Consider the following 22,408-nt stretch of genomic DNA (forward strand, 5'->3'; position numbering starts at 1 on the left):
GAAGATAAACAAAATTGATAAACCATTAGCAAACTCATCAAGGAAAAGAGGGAGTGTACTCAAATCATAAAATTAGAAATGAAAAAGGAGAAGTTACAACAGACACTGCAGAAACACAAAGCATCCTAAGAGACTACTACAAGCAACTCTATATCAGTAAAATGGACAACCTGGAAGAAATGGAAAAATACTTAGAAAAGCACAACCTTTGGATACTGAATCAGGAAGAAATAGAAAATATAAACAGAACAATCACAGGCACTGAAATTAAAAATCTTCCAACAAACAAAAGCCCAGGACCAGACAGCTTCCCAGGCAAATTCTATCAAACATTTAGAGAAGAGCTAACACCTATCCTTCTCTAACTCTTCCAAAATATAGCACAGGGAGGAACACTCCCAAACTCATTCTACAAGGCCACCATCACCCTGACACCAAAACCAGACAAAAGATGTCACAAAAAAAGAAAACTATAGGTCAATATCACTGATGAACAGAGATGCAAAAATCCTCAAAAAAATACTAGCAAACAGAATCCAACAGCACATTAAAAGGATCATACATGATGATCAACTGGGGTTTATCTCAGGAACGCAAGGATTCTTCAATATAAACAAACCAATCAATGTGATAAACCATATTAACAAAGTGAAGGAGAAAAACCATATGATCATCTCAATAGATTCAGATAAAGCTTTTGACAAAATTCAACACCCATATATGATAAAAACCCTCCAGAAAGTAGGCATAGAGGGAACTTACCTCAACATAATAAAGACCATATATGACAAACCCACAGCCAGCATCATTCTCAATGGTGAAAAACTGAAACCATTCCACTTAGATCAGGAAAAGACAAGATTGCCCACTCTCACCACTATTATTCAACATAGTTTTGGAAGTTTTAGCCACAGCAATCAGAGAAGAAAAAGAAATAAAAGGAATCCAAATCGGAAAAGAAGAAGTAAAGCTGTCACTGTTTGCAGATGACATAATACTATACATAGAGAATCCTAAAGATGCTACCAGAAAACTACTAGAGTTAATCAATGCATTTGGTAAAGTAGCAGGATACAAAATTAATGCACAGAAATCTCTTGCATTCCTATACACTAATGATGAAAAATCTGAAAGAGAAATTAAGGAAACACTCCCATTTACCACTGCAACAAAAAGAATAAAATACCTAGGGATAAACCTACCTAAGGAGACAAGAAACCTGTATGCAGAAAACTATAAGACACTGATGAAAGCAATTCAAGATGATACAGATGGAGAGATATACCATGTTCTTGGATTGGAAGATTCAACACTGTGAAAATGACTAAAGCAATCTACAGATTCAAATGCAATCCCTATCAAACTACCAATGTCACTTTTCACAGAACTAGAACAAAAAATTTCACAATATGTATGGAAACAAAAAAGACCCCAAATAGTGAAAGCAATCTTGAGAAAGAAAAACGGAGGTGGAGGAATCAGGTTCCCTGACTTCAGACTATACTACAAAGCTACAGTAATCAAGACAGTATGGTACTGGAACAAAAACAGAAATATAGATCAATGGAACAGGATAGAAAGCCTAGAGATAAACCCACACACATATGGTCATCTTATCTTTTTTTTTTTTTGCGGTACATGGCCTCTCACTGTTGTGGCCTCTCCTGTTGCGGAGTACAGGCTCCGGACGCACAGGCTCAGCAGCCATGGCTCACAGGCCTAGCCGCTTCGCAGCATGTGGGCTCCTCCTGGACCAGGGCACGAACCTGTGTCCCCTGCATCAGCAGGCGGACTCTCAACCACTGCACCACCAGGGAAGCCCGGTCACCTTATCTTTGATAAAGGAGGCAAGAATATACAATGGAGAAAAGACAGCCTCTTCAATAAGTGGTGCTGGGAAAACTGTACAGCTACATGTAAAAGAATGAAATTAGAACACTCCCTAACACCATACACAAAAATAAACTCAAAATGGATTAAAGACCTAAATGTAAGACTGGACACTATAAAACTCATAGAGGGAAACATAGGAAGAACACTCTTTGACATAAATCACAGTAAGATCTTTTTTGACCCACCTCCTAGAGAAATGGAAATAAAAACAAAAATAAACAAATGGGACCTAATGAAACTTAAAATCTTTTGCACAGCAAAGGAAAACATAAACAAGAGAAAAAGACAACCTTCAGAATGGGAGAAAATATTTGCAAATGAAGCAACTGACAAAGGATTAATATCCAAAATATACAAGCAGCTTAATATCAAAACACAGAGCATTCATTCCAAAAATGGGCAGAAGACCTAAATAGACATTTCTCCAAAGAAGATATACAGATTGCCAACAAACACATGACAGGATGCTCAACATCATTAATCATTAGAGGAATGCAAATCAAAACTACAATGAGGTATCACCTCACACTGGTCAGAATGGCCATCATCAAAAAAATCTATAAACAATAAATGCTGGAGAGGGTGTAGAGAAAAGGGAACCCACTTGCACTCTTTGTGGGACTGTAAATTGATACAGCCACTATGGAGAACAGTATGAATGTTCCTTAAGAAACTAAAAATAGAACTACTAGGCATATACCTTGAGAACCATAATTTAAAAAGAGACACGGGGGCTTCCCTGGTGGCTCAGTGGTTGAGAGTCTGCCTGCCGATGCAGGGGACACGGGTTTCTGCCCTGGTCCTGGAAGATCCCACATGCCGCGGAGCGGCTGGGCCCGTGAGCCATGGCCGCTGAGCCTGCGCGTCCGGAGCCTGTGCTCCGCAACGGGAGAGGCCACAACGGTGAGAGGCCCGCGTACTGCAAAAAAAAAATAAATAATAATAATAATAATAAAGAGACATGTACCACAATGTTCATTTCACCTCTATTTACAATAACCAGGACATGGATGCAACCTAAGTGTCCATCGACAAATGAATGGATAAAGAAGACATGGCACATATATACAATGGAATATTACTCAGCCATAAAAAGAAACGAAATTGAGAGAAGAACAAATACCGTATGCTAACACATATGTATGGAATTTAAAAAAAAAAAAAGAAAATGGTTCTGACGAACCTAGGGGCAGGACAGGAATAAATACGCAGACATAGAGAATGGACTTGAGGACATGGGGAGGGGGAAGTGTAAGCTGGGAAGAAGTGCAAGAGTAGCATGGACATATATACACTACCAAATGTAAGATGGATGGCTAGTGGGAAGCAGCTGCATAGCACAGGGAGATCAGCTCGGTGCTTTGTGACCGCCTAGAGGGGTGAGATAGGGAGGGTAGGAGGGAGACAGAAGAGGGAGGAGATATGGGAATATATGTATACGTATAGCTGATTTACTTTGTTATACAGCAGAAACTAAACAATATAAAGCAATTATACTACAATTAAGATGTTAAAAAAATCAGTTCCATGACTTTATAAACAGACATACTTATTTAAAAAAAAAAAAAAAAAAGATTCTCCAGGTCACTGCATGCAAATGTTTGAGAAGAGCCAGTCACCTCCCCAAACAGGGCCACATAGTTGCTTAAGTGTGACCTCTGTGTCCCAGAGCTTGGCCTAGGATTTGCGGGGCCCCAGAGGATATTAGGTCCCGGAGCACTAACTCCTCACGCTGTCAAATGCATGAGACACTGCATCTAGATCTGAGCGTCAGCTCAGTCATTCAGGATGCGGGAGAGACTTGCCAAACAAGCTGATACTCAGTGATAAGCACAGTCTTTCCGCATGGGAGTCTACACTGGAAGAAGTCACATTACAGTCAATAGTCTGGGGAGTTCAGTGCAATGTGGGCCAGTTTAAAGAGTCTAATGGCTCAAGTCCCAGTGGCTTTGGGCATTGTTCCCTGCCTTCTCCCTACTCCCCAGGGAATGAGATGTACCAAAAGCTTCATGGTTGGGAGTCAGGGCCCAGTTTGTCAGGATGGAGCTGAGGATGGACAGAGGGGTCCTTGCTCCCTTTTCCTACTTAACATGTCATCCCTGCCACCTTAATTAGCACATTCATTCCTAAGTATGTTGGTACCATTGATTAGCATACAATTTTCTTTAACATCAGAATGTTTCTAGCCCTACTTTTTATGTTTTTTTACTTAGCATACTCTTCAGTTCATACCATTCATTACATGTTAATTATAGTAATTCAGTCCTCAGAAAGTGACCGTATTCCAAAACTTTGGGAGGGATTCTTCATTGCCTGTCCATCTACTGTCTACCAAAGTGTATGCATTTGACCTGTGGCTGAAATTCTTTTGTGTGACAGTTTTTCTTTAGATTATTTGCTGACTGTGAGAAGGATCCACCTCAGCTTGACTACACACAGATGCTGCTTTATTTTGCTTGCCATCCGGACAGTGTGGAAGGGGTCTACAGGGCCCTCAGTGTGGCCACTGGGACTCACGTCTTCCAGCCAATTGAAATGCCTCCTCTTGGTGCAGAAAAGGTAATTGTGGTCCAGAAATGGACTAGCGTTGGGGTCTGGAGGGGATTCCAAAAGATCCTAAACTTCTAAGAACAAAGACTGGCTTTTATCAATCTCTGTATTTTCCCAGGTTCCTCACACGATGCTTTACTAGGTCTTCGATAACGCCTTACTCAATTGGGTTAAGAACCAGGGACCCACTATCTAAAAAATGTTTTGGTAGTTAAATCCAAATTTGCTCAAAGTTTCTTTGGTGAAACCGAAGTTTGCTCTGTAAAAGGCAGCCTTTACTTTGCATGAAGTGCTGATCCTGAGAAATGAAAGAACTGGGTATCAACCCAGACTATTTGTCACACTCTGTGGAAATTCTATGTAAAACAAGTTCAGGCCTCAGACACATCCCACATGCATATGACACTTGATAGTATTTCAGGCCCAAACCTGGCCACCTGAATTCCACAGGCACTTTGTGTCACCTGCATCCAGTGACAGAAAAGCTTAATGCTCAATAAAACCTCACATCCCCCTGTCGATTTCTAAAGGGTTGACATTCCCTGTTTTGGGGGAGGTAGAAAAGCCTCAGAACAGGGAAATGACTAATACACTTATTAGGTGTCCATTGGCATGACTTTTTACTCTTCACCTGACCTTTTGGGACAGAGCAGTGGCCCTCACGATGGAATGATTTTTTCTGCTCTTCTTTGTGGACCCAGAGGGGAGAGGGATGCTGCACAGTTCAGACTCCTCGGGTGTCCTAGCTGCACTTCTTTTCCTTTCATACATGTTTGTCAAAACAGAGTATAATGGGTTGTCTGAGAAAAAAATGGGAAGTTCCTATGACAGCTTTCACACCCCAGAAGACATAGACTCTTTTACAGGCAGCCCTATATTTCAGCCCTGAGCAGATGACCCGGAGGATGTCCTACCCCTTCCATCAGAGGCAGGGCGAGGCCAGAGTGCCGCCTAGGAAGCTGACAACTCAAGGCTCTTCACCTCGATGTACTTTAGACTCAGCATTAACACTGACACAGTGACAGAAAGTTCAGGAAGGAGTTACTGTTATTTCCACTCAAGAATGCTGTCTTCTTAGAACATAGGAAGACCATTTACATTTTCCCAAAGAAATGACGAGTTAGATGTGGTCTGCCTACATCTCTCTACAGATTGGGTCTCCTTCACCCAACACTGGCATGGATCATAACCTGTCTGGAGGTCTCAACCTGTCCTCAGGGAAACCTTCCCTGACCTGGAATGGTGGCAGGCAACCCTGCCCTGTGTTCCCATAGCGTGCTGTGCACCCCCCTTCACCATAATCCTCATAGATAACTACTTCTACAGGGTCAGCTTCCTTTCTGGACTCTGGGCACCCTGTGGGCAGGGCCATCTGTCTTGCTCTGCATCCCCTAACCTGCCTTCCTGAATCTGAATTACTGCTACAGAGCTCAGTAAACCTTTCACTGAATGGAGCAATCAATCACTTCATTAATTAGCTTTGTAAGTCCTACCCTCTGTGTAGCCCTGTGATCTGCAAAGGATATAGAAGAAGCCAAATTTGCTCCACTAAAGGGATTCCATCTAATTGCCCTTATCCATACAGGAAAGAATGGGAGAATGATGGCCCACACATAGAGGGAACACAGAATAAAGGACAGATTAACATGGGGCTTTACAGATCAAAAGAGGGGTCTAAACCTTCTTCTTTGCCACCTCCGTACCTTTGCTCTTGCTATCCCCTCCACCTGGAGTACGCGTCAGCTCATCTGGAAAGGTTCGAGGGCTCCCCAGTACCCAAGACGAGATCATTCATGAAGCTTCCCCTGACCCACGGGGCATTCCCACAACTGGGCCCCATTTACATCCAGATCCTCTCCGGCAAGGCTGAGCACCATCACATGCACCTGTGCATTTACTCAGCAAACATTCATCCAGCACCTCTGGGGATAAAGCAAGTAAAATAAAGACTACGGCAAATGGTGATAGACACCATGGGGAATAAAGAATAGAGGGAAAAATATAGGAGTCTGGGTGGGAGTTGCCGTGTTAAATAGAATGGTCACAGAAGGTCTCTCTGTGAAAAGACATGGAAGCAGAGGCCCAGACTGGTGAGGGAGAGGGCCTTGCAGATAGACCCCTGGCGGAAGCGCATTTTAAGTGAAGACAGCAGTAAGTGCAAAATCTCTCAAGTGGGTCATGCCCGGTGGACCCTAAGGAACCGCAAGTCAGCCAGCGTAGTTGGGGAGGATTGAGCTGGAGGAGAGTAGCAGGCAAGGCTAGTGAGGGGGAGAGGGCTCCGAGGGGCCCTGGAGGGGCGCTGGCTTTGACTGTGTCAAGAGATGAGATGAGAAGTCACCGGAGCAGGGTCGTTTGATTTAAAATGTACCCCCATACAGGACAGACTGTAGGGGGCAAAGGAGGGAAGTAAGGAGAACTAGTCATTCAGGCAGGGGGTGGTTTATCTATTGAATCCTACTGCTGTTCTTCCTACCTTGCGTTGGGGATGACTTGTTACCCATCTTTATGTCCTCCAAAGTAGCAAGTGCTCAGTAATGCACACAGCAAATACTCGATTAGTGTTTGTGAACATGGCAGGGAAAGAAGGGGAGAAAGAGACGAAGAGAGAAGGAAGGGAGGGACTCCCGTCTCCCAGGTAGAGAGGAGGAGAGCAGACATTCCAGAGGCAGAGGCAACAGCAGGGTCAGGAGGCCGCACCTAGCCAGAAAGACCAGGAAAAGGAAGTATGTGCTACAATGGTTGCCATAGCAACAGACAGCTCTCTGGGTGGGTAGCAGCCAAGCCAGCTAGCACAGGAAGGCACTGCATCCCTTCTGTCCCTGACCCGGTGGGTCATTCACTGGGAGCTCGTGCCCATCCAGGAAGCAACTCCCCTGGAGTACTTCTCTCAAGAGCTCTTTTAAAGCCCAAGGACACTGCGCAGGAACTGCCCCATGACCACTGCACAACAGAGATGAAACCATGGTTGGGCAGGGATGGGGCACAGGTCTGTCACACACCACACACACAGGACTACTCCTGGCTGGGAGTGAACCATAGGAGCTTTTGAAATACAGGATCCACCCACCTTCCTCATTCTTGCCTACTCCTATAGCCCTCGCCATCCTGCCTCCAATTATGCCGCCCCCTTTCTGTGCCCTTTCCAACTGTATTCTAGTTCCCTGGGCAACTTTATCCCAGGAAGGCAAAATGAGCCTGCTCAGAAATAACACCTCCAATAGATCTATGTTCACTCCCAAGACATTTAGTGGGATCTCGGCTTTTACCTTCCAAAAAACAACTGGAAATCTCCCTGATACTTCATTCTTTCTGAGTCTATATCTGCTACTCACACTGTTTTATTCACCGTGGCACAGACCTCCTGTTAAAACCCACGGCTTTCTGGGTAATTTAAAAGAAGCTCAAGAGCAAAGCACTCGGGAGCAGGCACTAGTCATCGTGAAGCTTCAGATAAGTTGATATTTGAGAAAATGGTTCACCCTGACCTGTGGAGGTTGGGGTTGTGATATTGGACGTTAATAAATTATGAGCTTGAACCTCCCACATTTTGAGAGTCTTGTTAAAGCATCTTGACAGAGATGGTTTGAGGCCTTGGGTTTCAAAAAACTTAAATGTGCATCCCATTCTGCTCATTGATGCTTTGCTCACATTAGTCCTAAGGACTGATCTTCTGTTCTGCCTTCTGAGATGTGGGACTAAACAGACTGAATGGCAGAAATGCACGGTCAGGCACCACTCCAGGGGCACGTTTGCTGGGAGTCCTCGAGGGCCGTCTCTGAGAGTGTGACATAGTGCTTGCTAGCGCCACAATCTGCCCCGCTGCTTGGAAGATAATGTGACTCACACAGAGTTTTGATGCCACTAATTATTGCTCATTCAGAAGCCCTGGCTTTTCTCCAAACCAGCATCCCTGGTTTTGTTCATCCACCCACATTCACAGTCGTGGTCTTTCAGAGCGTCTGTTGGGAGCCCCCTCTCGCGCACACACTGCAGTCCGGCCAGGATGCTGAACTGGCTCCTTTGGTCCTGATCTTGGCCTCCCTCTTCTCCCTCCCCTCCCACTGAACCACTAAGTCTATTCTGTTCCAGCCCCCTAGAGAGTAAAAATAGCAAACATTTATAAAGCATCCTCAGATACAACAAGTTAAGGATTCTTCACTCAAATGTTTAAACTGTTATCTTTTGACTAAAATAAAAAATCTATTTATCCCATGATGATTATAGCAAGTCTTTGAGAAGCTGGACCCTCTGTAGTTATGGAAATAGTGCAGAGAGAGCAGGTTCCTTCTCTGTTCAATTTTGGTATTGCCTGCTTATCCAGCCCAGCTAGTCATGTGCTCACCCACAGGTTCTGTCTCTGTCTTCTCCACGTAGCACCTGTGCTGCCCTCTGAATAGAAATTCATTCATCTTTCAGTCATTCAGCAAGATGTTCTACATCTCGACTATGTTCATTTCAGTACACCAAATATTCTATCGCCCCGGGGGGATTATTGACGGGTAGCCAGTGTGATGATTCCCAGGCTTCTTAGATGGAGACAAAAAAAGCTAGTTTCACATTTCTGCCGAGTAGTGTTTCAACTGTTTAAAATAGAGAAGAGGCTGGATGAACAAATAGATAGATAGATAGATAATAGGTAGATGATAAATAGATACATAGATAGATAGATAGATAGATAGATAGATGATAGATAGGCAGATGATAGATATTTGTACTTAATTCCAAAAACTTCACCTGCTAGAGCATTCTCCCCCCACCCTCCAAGATTAGATTAAATTCCCAATTTACCAAAGGATATGGAAACCCAACTAAAGCAAGGTGACCACACAGAGCTAGAGCAAATACAACCTGTCTCTACTGCACTATCCTCAGCCCCTGCAAATCCCTCAGAGGGGCTTATGACAACCAGAGGCTTAATTCTGTGCTGTGTTATAATCCTTTTACACATGGGACTTACGTGGCTCTTTGGAAAGAACTTGCGCGATCTATGCACTTAATGCTTCTACTGAATTGAGCGTTTACAGGTATTGGCACCCTGCTCTGATTTTAAGCCTAAATTAGCATTTTTCCTTCATCGGAATAAAGGAGAATCAGCCCTCAGGTGTTCTCTGACACTGGACCAGTCAACATTCTGAAAATGCCCATTTTCCTATGGCAAATTGTTGAATATCTATTACCTCATCATCAGAAACACACACATACATTTATAACAGTAAATACAGTAAGTACAAATCTACTGTAAAGAATTTGAAAAATACAAAACAAAGTGAAAAAGAAATCAGCTGTTTGACCAATCAGAGGTAACTACTTTCAATTCTTTAATGTATCTGTTTCTCTTTTTTTCATTTCTAAGTATAGCTATATAAGAAAATGAGGATCCTGGTATATTTATTATTTGTGTTCTGTTTCCTTTCTGCACTCATCCCATGAGCGTTTTCTCATGTCACTCAGTATCCTTCTAAACCAAAATGTTCACAGCAGCATAGTATTCTGCCACAGACCGACTCTATCACTGATGTCACCATTCCCCATTTTTGGAGCCATAGGTTTTCTATTTGTGCTGTAAGTAACATGGAATGAACATCCCTATACAAAAGTCTTTGTGTACATGAATAGTTCTTTAGAATCAATTCCTAGATCAATAATTATGGCATCAAAGTGTAGGCATATTTTTCAGGCTTTTGATACGTAAGAAATTACATCAGGAACAATTTACTTTCCCATGCTCAGAATGCCGGTGTCTGAGTTCATGGCTCTTGGCCAAGTGTCAATGAACAGCAATAAGAATCCCAATCTGTCCGTATTCAATTTGTTTTCTATTTTCCCTTCTGGATGTTTAGTCGGGTTTAACCTCCAGTGTCCAAACAAACATTCCCAAAGCTTCTTAGAATCTGTCAAGCTTGAGAAATTAACTTGCCCACAGCCTCTCGACTGCAGGCAATTTCCAAAGCAAATCTTGTTCAGAAATCTAGCTTCATGTGTAAAACAGTGGTTACACAAATTCATTCCACTGTCCTTTCACTGAGGAATGCGGTGTATCTGGCAGGGTAGTGAGCAGAAGCCTGTATGGAGGTGAGTAAAACGCCCCTACACTGAGGCCTTTGTCAACTACCAGCAGAACTGGTCTGGGATTTCAACATGATTTCCAGCACAGCCAGCATATTCTATCTCTAGATTTGTTTAGCTAGTTTGCAGTAGGCACCATCATCCCAGGGCATAAAAAGTGCGGGACCAAACTGGTGTTTTCTAAAGATCTCTATTCCTGGAAAGACTTCATGTTCTCTTCATTGAATTGCACAGACCTCCTCCTTTACTGATATGAGACCCATTGAGGAATATCCTGAACTTGAGGACAATTTTATAAGTGAAGAAAGGGAATTACAAGAGGAAGGGGAGGAAAAGGCAGAAGAAATCTCTGAAAATGCGAACACGGAAATGATTTCCATGGAAACACTACTCAGAGTGTTCCGAGGAGCAAACGAAGCTCAGGACGCTAACAGATTTGCCAGCCACCAAGAGACAGAGAACATGTATTCAGAGGTTGGTTAGATTATTTCATAAAAGGGGCAACCTGTACCCAAGAAAAGTTTCCCTCAATTTTGAGCCTATGTTCGTAGAATTTCTCCCCAAATGTATCATCATATAGAAAAAACAAAACTTTTAACATCATCAGGATTGTAAAGTTAATCAACTTTCTTTATTTTTTCCTTTTAAGAACTTCATAAAAGTATTTCAGGACCTAGGTTCCAAGAATCTGGAGCCAATTGAAGTTGCTCTTCTTCTGAAGCATCCTTTTATTCAAGATCTGATTTCAAGTTATCCAGACTATAAAATCCCTGTAAGTATTACCCCAAGGTCCTAATACAGTCTTAATTTGGTTGAGTTCAGGTTCAGGGCTTGGTGGGATATCACAAATGTGGAGGAGCAGAAGGAAGGAAGAAGCTGAACTAGGCTGGAACAGGGTCTGAGGAAGCTAAACTGGTAATGGTGTCAGGCCAGAAAGGCCAGCCCTCAATACCCAAATGGCAGCAAGTTCAGACAGAGTAGAGGTGACTATCAGTACCTCGGTACCGTGATAGGACTATCAGTGTATGGATAATACTATTAGTACTACAGATAGGACCACCAGTACTAGGGATAGTACCATGGAGCTGCCCCATTGGGACTCTAAGGACTTGGGTCTACCACAGAAGGCTGGAGGTAGGTGGCTGTTAAAGTTGGGTGGGTGGCCGTATTCATGTTCTGCATTATTCCAGCCATCGAATGGCCCTGGCTTATGATTGAAGAGTATGGAAAATAGAGTCCCCCTGCCGAAGAGAACTAAGGGGACCATGATCCCCAACCAAGTGCTGATTTGTTCACCGTACTCTAATCATGGTACACATTGTCTCTGTAGCTCATGCAGTGACAGTGCTTATGAAGGAATGTGTGAGGGTTCCCTCAGAGAAACTGTTCAAGATGGGAAAACTGAGGACAAAACCTAAAGAGACCGGACCAAGTCAGCAGAACAAAGGAAGGAAGAGAGGAAGAGCTGTGTCTCAGAGCTACCTTAACCACGCACATCTCAAACACACGTGCTGAATGTGCACCCACCGGGCAGGTCCCGGGTCCCCAACAGTAAGGGCTACAGAAAGCAGGGGGTGACCCCCTTTCAGAGTGTGGCAGGTTGCTACAACCCTCTCACAAGCCTCACACACTTAACAGCGTGAAGTCTTCCTATTTGCCTCCTGTTAGTTGTTTATTGGACTACGAAGAGTTTGCTGAGTTTAAGATAAAAACGCTTTCACTTTGATAAGATGCAAGTGATCTAAGAGGCGTTTCTCCTGACCCCTCAGTGATAACCTGCTATGCCCGGAAATCAGTCTATCCAGACTTAAATATCTTTGTACCTCCATTTATTTGTTCTCAATTGATGATCCTTTTTACATTTTATTACTTCTGTTGGCAATAATTGAAATTGATTTCTAACCAGCTGGCAGACACTAAGCACTTTCAGTAGTGAAGTATGATGACAGCATTTAAGAACATAGTTTCTGGAATCATAAAGTCATGGGACTGAATCTCGGATCCACCACTCACTAGATACCTGACCTTAACTTTCTCTTGACCCGGGCTTTCTCACCTGTTAAAAGGGGATAACACCCATTCCTAATTCAGAGGGTTGTGGAAAGGATTAAAGGAGATGGTGCCTCTAAAGCACGGGGCACAGTATCTGACACATGGCAAGTACTACAGAAACGATGGCTGTTAGGATATCTATTCAATACTGAGCACTTACCACTGAGGCTAGTAAAATAAGTTTCCATGGGAGACAGCAACATGAGTACCAAACTCAGTTGCTGTTCCCAGGCAAATTCCACTTCTGTCTGCAACAGAATGTGTACTCACAGGAATTAAATCAATAACAGAATGATAGAAGGTAAACCACACCCAAGTGCAAAATTACAGGAATTCAAAACATAGGACTTTTTGTGCTAGAAACTGAGTCTTCAAAGATGGCTGGAGTTTAAGAAAATTGAGAGGGTGGGGAGAGAAGGTCTATGTGGATTTTGCTGTAGGGGTGGAGAGGAGACCACATCCTGGGTGGAAAGAGAGGCCCGGGGGAAGGCGTGGAAGCCGGGCAGCGTGGAGGAGTGGAACCCCACTGGTTGAAGAGCAGACAGCAGGCTGTGAAGGGCTTGGAGTGATCCCGTTGAATTAGTAAGATCAGGCCAGATCGCAAAGAACCCAGGCATCACGTGGGGAAATATAGTTTCAATCTGAAAAGCGATGGAGAATGGCAGGGCTTCTGAGCAGGGGCATGCTGTGATGTGAATTTCTTCGTCCCTAAGTGTTTCTTTGCCTCTTAAGCATATCATATCATTATGTCTCTACATTTAACAGCCCTCTTTTTTAAATTATTTATGTCTCTTTATTTAAACAGGCCCGAAATGTTTGGAAATGTGGTTGGCAACGTTCTAAGTCATTGTACTCATACATCCCACTAGCATTTACTCTTCACATTGGGACTGATATGTCACAGGTCCCTTTTCGGCATCTTATACTCCATACTTGCGTTAATAAAGACCAGCTTTCTTCCCCACTTAGGATGAGGGGATGAGTCAGTATGACCCTGGAATTAGTGGGAACAGAGCACATCAGAGCTAGACAAAGGGTGGAGAGAAGTGGGTGGGTGAGTGTCACAGAAAGGATGGGCGGCAGTCTGCCAGCTGTGGGTGTCTCCCTACTTTTGCCTTCCCCTGGGCAACCGTCATTCTGTGTGAGATGTGTTCCAGAAGCCCATCACTTGAGACTGCATTTCATCCTACACATTCTGTTCCACATTTCAGGGAACGGCCCTCCTATTTTAAGCCAGTAAAATAATTTTCAAATCCTTAGAATTATATGTAATAGGGTTTATCTTACATTACCAAGAACAATTAGGACCCTAAAACGATGCCACGCTTATTTCCTCCTATAATGGGAGAACTCCCTACAAAGTCAGGACGATTTGGGGAACATTCTTACTTCTGGAGACTTTAGAATGACTTGATATGATTGACTTGCAGAGAAGATTCTATTGGCACTTTCCTGAAAAAAGAAACCCACCAACAGATGACTGACTGCCTTCGAAGGCAAGTCCCTTGAAGATGTGTTCTGACGCCCAGGGAAAGCTGAAGTCCACAGGGCTCTTGTTAGTTTGCATATTTCCCTCATTTTGAAAGGAGTTTTATCAACTTGCACCCCAGCTGAAGCACTCCTGACATTTTTGAGCAGCACAGGACCGACTCCGTTGTGGCAGGATGTCTGATATTCTGGGCTGCAGCCCACTATATTCCAGGAGCACCTTGATGCATTGATGACCAAAATGACCTCTGCACATTCCCCAAATCCTCTCTGGTGCGCAGACTCCTCCGGCTGAGAGCCCCCCAAATGGAGGGTATCTGACCTCCCATGAACCAGCCTCATAGCTCAGGTATCACCTGATACTCTAACAGTAGAAAAAGAGTTCATCAGTCTGTCTGTCTCTCTGTCCGATGGTTCATTCCTTCATTGCCAAGGTGCTTCTACTGAGTCAGCTTCTTCAACCCTCCCCATCCTGGTCCTTTGCATCTCCTCCCTGTCGCTCCACCCTGGAATCTCATGAGAGGGCGATGGACCACCCGCTATCATCTAATCCGGGCGCTTTCATCTGATTGTGACCCAAGGAGAGCTGAGCCTTGGATCTGAAAAGCCTAACTGTGATGTTCAAAAAGGAAAGAGGTTCCCTTTCCAGTAAGGTGCTCTATTCTCATTTTCACTAAGCAAATAAAGAAAAGAAAGAAAGGAAAAGAAAAAAAAAAATCTCTGAAGACTCAGTTACCAACACTCTCATCCTGTCATCATTTTTTTGCTCCAGATATCCATGTACAAGTAAATAGATCACATTTTTAAAATGAACTTTAACCACAGTGATGTTATTTGAAGATCTTTCAAGATAAGTAGAGCAAAAACTAGAGTGTGGTTTTTCAGGTTAAAATGTTGTTTGCTGCTATAAACAGTGGGAAGTGAAGGTTGTCGCCTAACAGCTCTGTGTTTACAAGGTTCATGTTTGGAAGCAACACGCATTTTAAATACATGTGGAAAAAAAAGCGAGTGTGCGTAATTATTTTGATACGTTGTATTTTTTGCTCCTTCTGGTGGGTGGCCTGGCTTTGTGGTTAGGAGAGCAGAGTCAGGGACCATGCTGACTGGGTTCACACTTACGAACTGTGTGACCTTGGTCAAGTGACCTCGTAGTGCCTTGGTTTCCCCACCTGTAAAATAGGGTTAATTATCAACCATACCTCACAAGGCCCTTGTATGGAAGAAATGACTTAATCCATATAAAGTGCATAGCTCCGTGCTTGGTAGATAGAAAGCACTCAATACATAGTAATTATTATTACTATAATTATTACTGCTGGTCTGCTGGTGGTTGCAGTTCACAGGAAATATTTCTGAGCCGTGCAAAATTGTACATGGATGAACTAAAAAGCTGGCATTTCAACTCCTGAATTCAGTGTCTGCTCTTTGGAGAGGGCCCGCTCAAAGCAGCAGGGACCGGGCACAGCCAAAAATAAATTAATTAATTAATTAAACAAAAATAGAAACCTTTGGAACTCAGCACTGAAGAAAAGAAACATATTCTTAAAGCACTTGCCTAAAAAAAAAAAAATTAGAAACTGCATAAATATAATTCTACATTTTTCACATGTGTTTGTACCCCTTCTACCTTGTGATAATGTCTTAAATTTATTTTACAAACATCTATGATTTAAAATGTAACATAGCTGGGTATTTTAAGTGGGAAAAAACAGATCATTCAATCTCTAATGTTAAAAAAAAAAAACTGAAATGAGATAGTCCCCCCACCCTCAAAATAATCTGCTGTTCTAAAATTCTACAAATCTGTAGACATGATTAACTTGGCATTAGACTTTTCCTTTAATAGAAGGTGGATACTGTTTGTTACTGATTGATAGGGAAATAATGTTTTGCCTTTCCCATTATTGACAAACTCTGCCTTTACAAATGTTATTTAATCTGATATGACACCTCTGTTATTAGATATTATTAGATGAGGAAATGGAATCTCCAAGATCTTTGCTGTCTTTCCAAGGGCACAACTAGTAAGTTGCAAGGCAGGATTCAAGCTAAATAGAGAACAATTTTCTCAAAGGAAAAAATAAAAACAACTTACTGTTTAATCACTGCCACATATTAGGTGATCATTCATTCTAACTCATTTACTAATATTTGTGACTTCTCTTTGAATCTCTTCTCTTAGGATGTTAAAATAATTCTCCAAAGGAGTGAGCATGTACAAGGAAGTGATGAAGAGAGGTCTCCTTCCAGACTCACAGAGGAAAAGAAATGAAGACAAGAGAGCGGCAATGAATCTTCCAGACATCAAGTGTAAACGTGGTGTTTGTTGTATACATTATCATCATAAGTGTAGAAATGACCCCTACCAGGCTATGAGGGGCACGGAAAAGGGAGTCTTCCTCAACTTGGAGAATATTCTGTAATAAACTTTAAATTTCCAAGCAAAAATCCGAAGTAAGAAGGAGTGCATTTTGAAGTGATTCCGAAAACAAAAGGCACCAGAACAATATGTTCAAATATAAACATACACATTAAGTCATGAACAGTCCCTGTGAGAAGTATCTACATTAGGCAGATACAGTGAAAATTCCCCCAAAGCTCCACGTCAGGGCAGCATGGCTGCATACAGTTTGTCGTTCTCGCTCCATAAGATTCCAAGGTGTATCTCACTAGCTTAGGAGAAGGCTGCGTTACCAGCTGCTGGTATAGTCACGATCCTATTATCTATTCATAATTCTTTATTAATAGAATATGTTTCTTGTATAGATAGAGGTACAATTATAGCACTTGTATAAATTAGTGACTCAAATTCAGTGATACTTACCTGAAGAAAGTGATTTTGTTTTTGTTGTTTTCGTTGCATTTTTAAGTGAGCACTGATGTATTTTCAGTGGCTGGGCCTCTGTGAAACCCCCTCTGGGTCTCCTCACTGGCTGCTCCTTCTGTGGATTTTTGCTGGACCCTCCTCTTCTACTCAGCCTCTAAGAGTTGGAGGGCCCCAGCACTCAGCCTTCTCTGTCCACAGTCAATTCCTGGAGGAGTCGTCCATTTCCGTTACTTTATTGGGCCAAAGTGAAGTTTCTATTCCCATCTTCCCCCCAAATCCAAACTTCTCTCTTACTGTCCACTTGATTACCACAGGAATGGCTTATCATCATCACAAACTCAACATACCCAAGCCAAAGAGAGGGAGCCTTCACGTCACCCCGCTGCTCCAACCCTCTAGTGGAGTCCCATCTCATGTAGAGTCTGGTCCAAGTCCTTACCTTGAGTTTACCCCTCGCTGCCTGTCTGATCTCATTTCCCGATATTTTCCCCGAGCCCGCTCTGCTTAAGCAACAATTGTACCTTGTTGACCCTGGAACACAACAGACACATGCCTGCCTCAGGGCCTTTGCACTTGCTTTTCTCTCTGCCTGGTCCCAAATATCTGCACGGCTTGCCCCCTGACTTCCTTCAGGCCTCTGTTCAAATGACACTTTGTCAGCAAGGCCTTCCCTCAACACATAATGCAACATAGAAATAACCCACCATCCCCATACCTCTCATGCCCACTTTAATTTTTTTTTCCATTGCACTTATCAACATCCGACAAATGCATGTTCACTCTTTTGTTTGTCTGTCACTCCACTAGGTTGTAAGTTCCATGAAGTAAGGGATTTTGTGTATTTTCCTTATTGCTATACTCCTGAACCTAAGACTAAAAAATCATAGCCAGCTTTAAGTTGCATTATAATACATTTGTGCAAAACGTGTAGAGGTATCACATTTGGATTGATCACTGAAAAAATGAGCCCTCCGAAGACAATTTCAACTGTCAGTGAGAATGATATTCTCTTTTTTTTTTTTTTTTTTTTTTGCGGTACGCTGGCCTCTCACTGTTGTGGCCTCTCCCGCTGCGGAGTACAGGCTCTGGACGCGCAGGCTCAGCAACCATGGCTCACGGTCCCAGCCACTCCGCGGCACGTGGGATCCTCCCGGACCGGGGCACGAACCCGTGTCCCCTGCATCGGCAGGCGGACTCTCAACCACTGTGCCACCAGGGAAGCCCTATATTCTATTTCTTGAGAGTGACACATTGCCTAAATCTGCTTCTTGTGGGTTCCATTCCCAGAACCCTTGTCCTCAAGATGATGGAGGATGGTGATGCAGAAGCTTAGGAGGTGAAGAAGAAACCCAGCCAGAGATTTCACAGTTTCAGCTAGCTGATTCACTTGTAGTTCTAGTTATTCTAGAGAAGGGAGCTGAGGAACATCTGAAAATAGGATTCAAATAAATAAGACATCATGATAAGGACACAGGCAGCCAACCAACCGACATTTTATTAAGGATTGAAGACGACAAGGCAACATTACATTGCACTAGAAAAAAATTAAAAGCGGACACAATGGCTCTGTAATGATGCCTTATATTTCCTTGTAATTGCTTGCTGTAATAATGTTCTTGCACAGTGTAGTTAACGAAGGAAATTGCAGAATTTCCCTCCTGAGGCCCATTATCTCATCTGAACTATAGGAGAGCAACCCACACAAAGGTCTCCCTGGTGGGTATTTGCCACGATGTCAGTCTCCAGTCATCAGCAGCATGGAGCAGACCTGGTGGTGGAACATGACCTAGAGATGTAAATGGAGCTCTCGCACTGCAGGTTCTGGAGTGGGCAAGGGTGGAACTTCACACTGAAAGCAGAGACTGCATGGGATTCTGCCAGAAGAAGAAAGAACGTACTGTAAGCTCCTCTCCCCAAGAACCTTCCAAGTCTTATAATTCTAGTGGACGCCCAACCACCTTCAGGTCATTCTGAGGCTGCTTTTGCCCTGCACATCACCATGTCCTCCGGCTACAGTTTTTGTGAGATGGATCTGAAGTCTCTGATCTCGGACTCTGGATACACCATCAAGATACCTCTCTTAATGCAGACCGGGATGTCAAAGCCATTGTGTGTGGGCACACACACACACACACACACACACACACACACACGGACCCACACCTGCGGATTTTGAGGAGTCTGAGGTAACCAAAAGAAACTGATGACTTATATTAAACTTACAAATAACTAAAGCTTCTAAGCCTTTGTTTCATGTGCTTTAGTTCAACCACATTTCCACCTGTCTTAACAGAGGCCACTTTTTAAAAATATTAAAGTACAGGTATTTACATATAACCCTATTAAATTCATCTTTCAAATATGTTTTTGTATTCTATTGTCATGGTGTTAAAAGAAAATTTATAACCCAATTCTACCATCTAGTACATGTGTATTGTCTACTTACATAGTGGCATAGCTGTCCTGGTCTCAGAGCCCTGGGACAGGAAGGCTCTCACTCCCTCCTGGGAAACTCCTGGAGTCTCGAACTGTCTGCCATCTCCTGTGGCGGCATCTATGCTCCCCTGCAAGTCCTCATCTAATTTAAAACAAAAGAGTTAATCTGATTTTAAATCTCCCAGAGGAGGCTATCCCTTTCAGGACTCTGTACATTCAACCCAGATACCAATCTCGAAAAGCCAACCTTCAAGAGGCCATCATGTCACATGATTAACAGCTGAGCCAACCTTTCTACCAGGCAATGGTCTGATGTACATCATTGCACTTTTGGTGTGTGTTAGATTATAAGATTCGGGGATCACCCAGAACTCATTTTAAAGCTGTCAAAAAATAATATAGTATTTCCTATGAAAAGAAAGGGAAGCTGATGCTATTTTCTTCTAAAATAAATATATCACCAGTGATGTCTCAATGAAGGGATTACCTGGGTAAAGATGGTCAAGGAAACAAAATGTCCGTTAACGCAACAGGCAAAGGGTTAGGGTTCCGGCATGCCTAAGATGAATGAGAGAGCAGTGAAGCTGGGGACGTTCACTACTTTACAGTGAATTTTTCTTCTCTTTCTTCCCATGAATAGGTCTCCTCCTCCTTGCCTGGCTGTCAATGTCCACTTATTTCAAAGATCCATTTCTTCCTCTTTAACAAAGACATATTTTAGACTAATTCATGAGAAAAACCCAAAAGGGGGCCACTGTTTCTTCTAAATCATAGGTCAAGGAGGTATCACCATGGGCTGCTTGAAATAGCTACTTCCAGAATCATTTGCTGCCAACATACCATTGGCCTCAGTGGACGTTCACGTCATCCATGTCCACCTTCTCTCCACCCTCATCCAACCCACACACCAAATTGTCACCCTCTTCAACATCTCCCACTATGTGCACCATCTCCCCTCTTTTCGGCACTAAATATGACTATGTTCTCCAGCTCTCGCTTCTATGAGATGAATCTGAATCTTATCCTGGTTGCTCTCCTCTGGACAGCAATGTGACATTTTACAGGGTTATTCATGATATCTTCACGCTATCCTTGGGAACAAGGTAAACAAATATGGACTGAATGACAAGTGAATTTGTAACCAGCAGAGTGAGGTTCTCAAGCACAGAAGATTCATGACATGAGTTATTTATTTTCCCTCTCCCTTAATGGGCTGTTAGCTATAGGAAATACTGACTATGTCTCTCTTACTTCTGTGATTTACAAAACTTCAACAAAGAAATTCAAAGAGAGAGATAGAATTCATGTGAATTATAATTGTGGTTGGTACAATGTTGGAAGAAATTTGAATTAAATTATGTTTAATAAGAAAAAGAGGGCTTCCCTGGTGGCGCAGTGGTTGAGAGTCCGCCTGTCAATGCAGGGGACATGGGTTCGTATCCCGGTCCAGGAAGATCCCACATGCTGCGGAGCAGCTGGACCCATGAGCCATGGCCACTGAGCCTGCGCGTCCGGAGCCTGTGCTCTGCAACGGGAGAGGCCACAACAGTGAGAGGCCCGTGTGCCACAAAAAAAAAAAAAGAAAAAAAAAGAAAAAGAGGACTCAATAACAAGGTTAGGATATTAACAATAGGTAATAATAGGTAATAATAGCTAATATTATTGAAGGTCTACTATGAGTCAGGCACTGTGCTGAGTGCTGAGGCATTATCTCATTTAGTCTCATAACTCTGTGAAGTAAGTACTCTTAAGATGGCCATTTACACATAATGAAAATGACAAGTAGAGAGATTATGCAACTTGCCCAAAGTCACACAGCTGGTAAATTATAGACATAGACTAGGAACCCAACATGAACACCCAAAGCCATCCTCTTACCTAGTTTGCTCAACTTGAAGTACAAATAACCAATTGCATAAGCCCAGGATGGAAGAAGTATGACTTAGCGATGTTTAAAAATAAAAACAGAAGGGTTTTGGTCAAAGTGAATTGAATCTAATTTGCTGTGTGTTGTGTCCCCTGAAGAGTCCAGTGTCCTCAGAGCAACATTTGTAGGAAGGGAGATGCTGATTTTCCTCTGATCGGTGCTGGTTAGACCTCACTGGCAATTCTGTGTGCAGTTCCTGGCCACACACTTGAATATATGCACAGTTTATGTATGCAGAGGAACTGATATATATATATATATATATATATATATTCAGAAGGGAGGAAACTCAAAACCCCATAGTCTTAGCCTTAAGTAGAGAAACTTCCAATGTAAGGGGCAAAGGAACCATCTCCAACTATTTGAAAAGCTGTCCAGATGAAGTAGCTTCTCTGTGGTCCCCAGGGATGAACCAACTCTAGTGGTGCATGTTGCAGCGTGGCAGATTCCAGCTGACCATGAGAAGCGACAAGCTCCCTGTTGCCAGGATTATTCTGACAGATGCAGGGTACCATGCGGTACCATGAAGGGAACCTAGGACTTTACCCTTTTGTCCTCCTCCGACTGTAGTTTTACCTCTACTGAGTCAGCTCCTCAGCTCTGCAACCCCAACTTCGATCTCTCCAAAGAGCCCTTTCAGTGCCCTCTTCATCGTGTGTGCATTTCTCCTTTCTTTAAAGCTCTTTGAGCAGGCTCATCCCACTGTGTGAGCACCCCCTATTTCCTTGCATTAGAATTCCTACCCATGGCGTCCATTACCACACTCCAGCCACTTAGCTGTGCAGGCCAGCCTGGGGCTGTCTAAGGGAGGATTAAATAGGAATAGAGGAGATACAGACAGTGGACGAACCATTTGGCTGGATGACTATATGGCCCAGCCCACCTCTGAAGTTCTCCTGGGAGAGCTTCTCCTCCCAACCTCCCATGCTATACTAATGGCAGCACCTGTGGTTCTCCTGGACTCCTATTCTCAGAAATGGGGCTGTATCCTTGTCTCTTCATCCTTTTCCCGCCTTCACACCCTATCTTACTGATCACTTCTTACAAATATCTCTCACATCTTTCCTTTCCTTTCAGCGCCCACTCACCACCCTATTTCAAAATCCCTCAAAATCCTTCTTCTAGACTCTTGCAATGGTCCTCATTTGACCCCCCTACTTTCTGTATCT

The 22,408-nt window shown here is 43.1% G+C and overlaps 1 protein-coding gene across 1 annotated transcript in view; it reads left to right on the plus strand.

Annotated features, from left to right (window-relative positions):
* Window positions 1-16,321, plus strand: part of SPEF2 (sperm flagellar 2) — a gene marked incomplete at its 3' end in the record, with an annotated part of 171,091 nt that extends 154,770 nt beyond the window's left edge. Inside the window, exons 33-36 of the mRNA XM_079918929.1 lie at window positions 4,273-4,452; window positions 10,744-10,983; window positions 11,159-11,281; window positions 16,232-16,321. Of these exons, the coding sequence (XP_079775055.1) occupies window positions 4,273-4,452; window positions 10,744-10,983; window positions 11,159-11,281; window positions 16,232-16,321 (633 nt within the window). The remainder of the gene's footprint in view (window positions 1-4,272; window positions 4,453-10,743; window positions 10,984-11,158; window positions 11,282-16,231) is intronic.
* Between the last annotated feature and the right edge of the window lie 6,087 nt (window positions 16,322-22,408).

This window comes from Stenella coeruleoalba (assembly GCF_951394435.1).
Source record: "Stenella coeruleoalba genome assembly, chromosome: 3".
In the NCBI taxonomy this organism is placed as follows: Eukaryota; Metazoa; Chordata; class Mammalia; order Artiodactyla; family Delphinidae; genus Stenella; species Stenella coeruleoalba.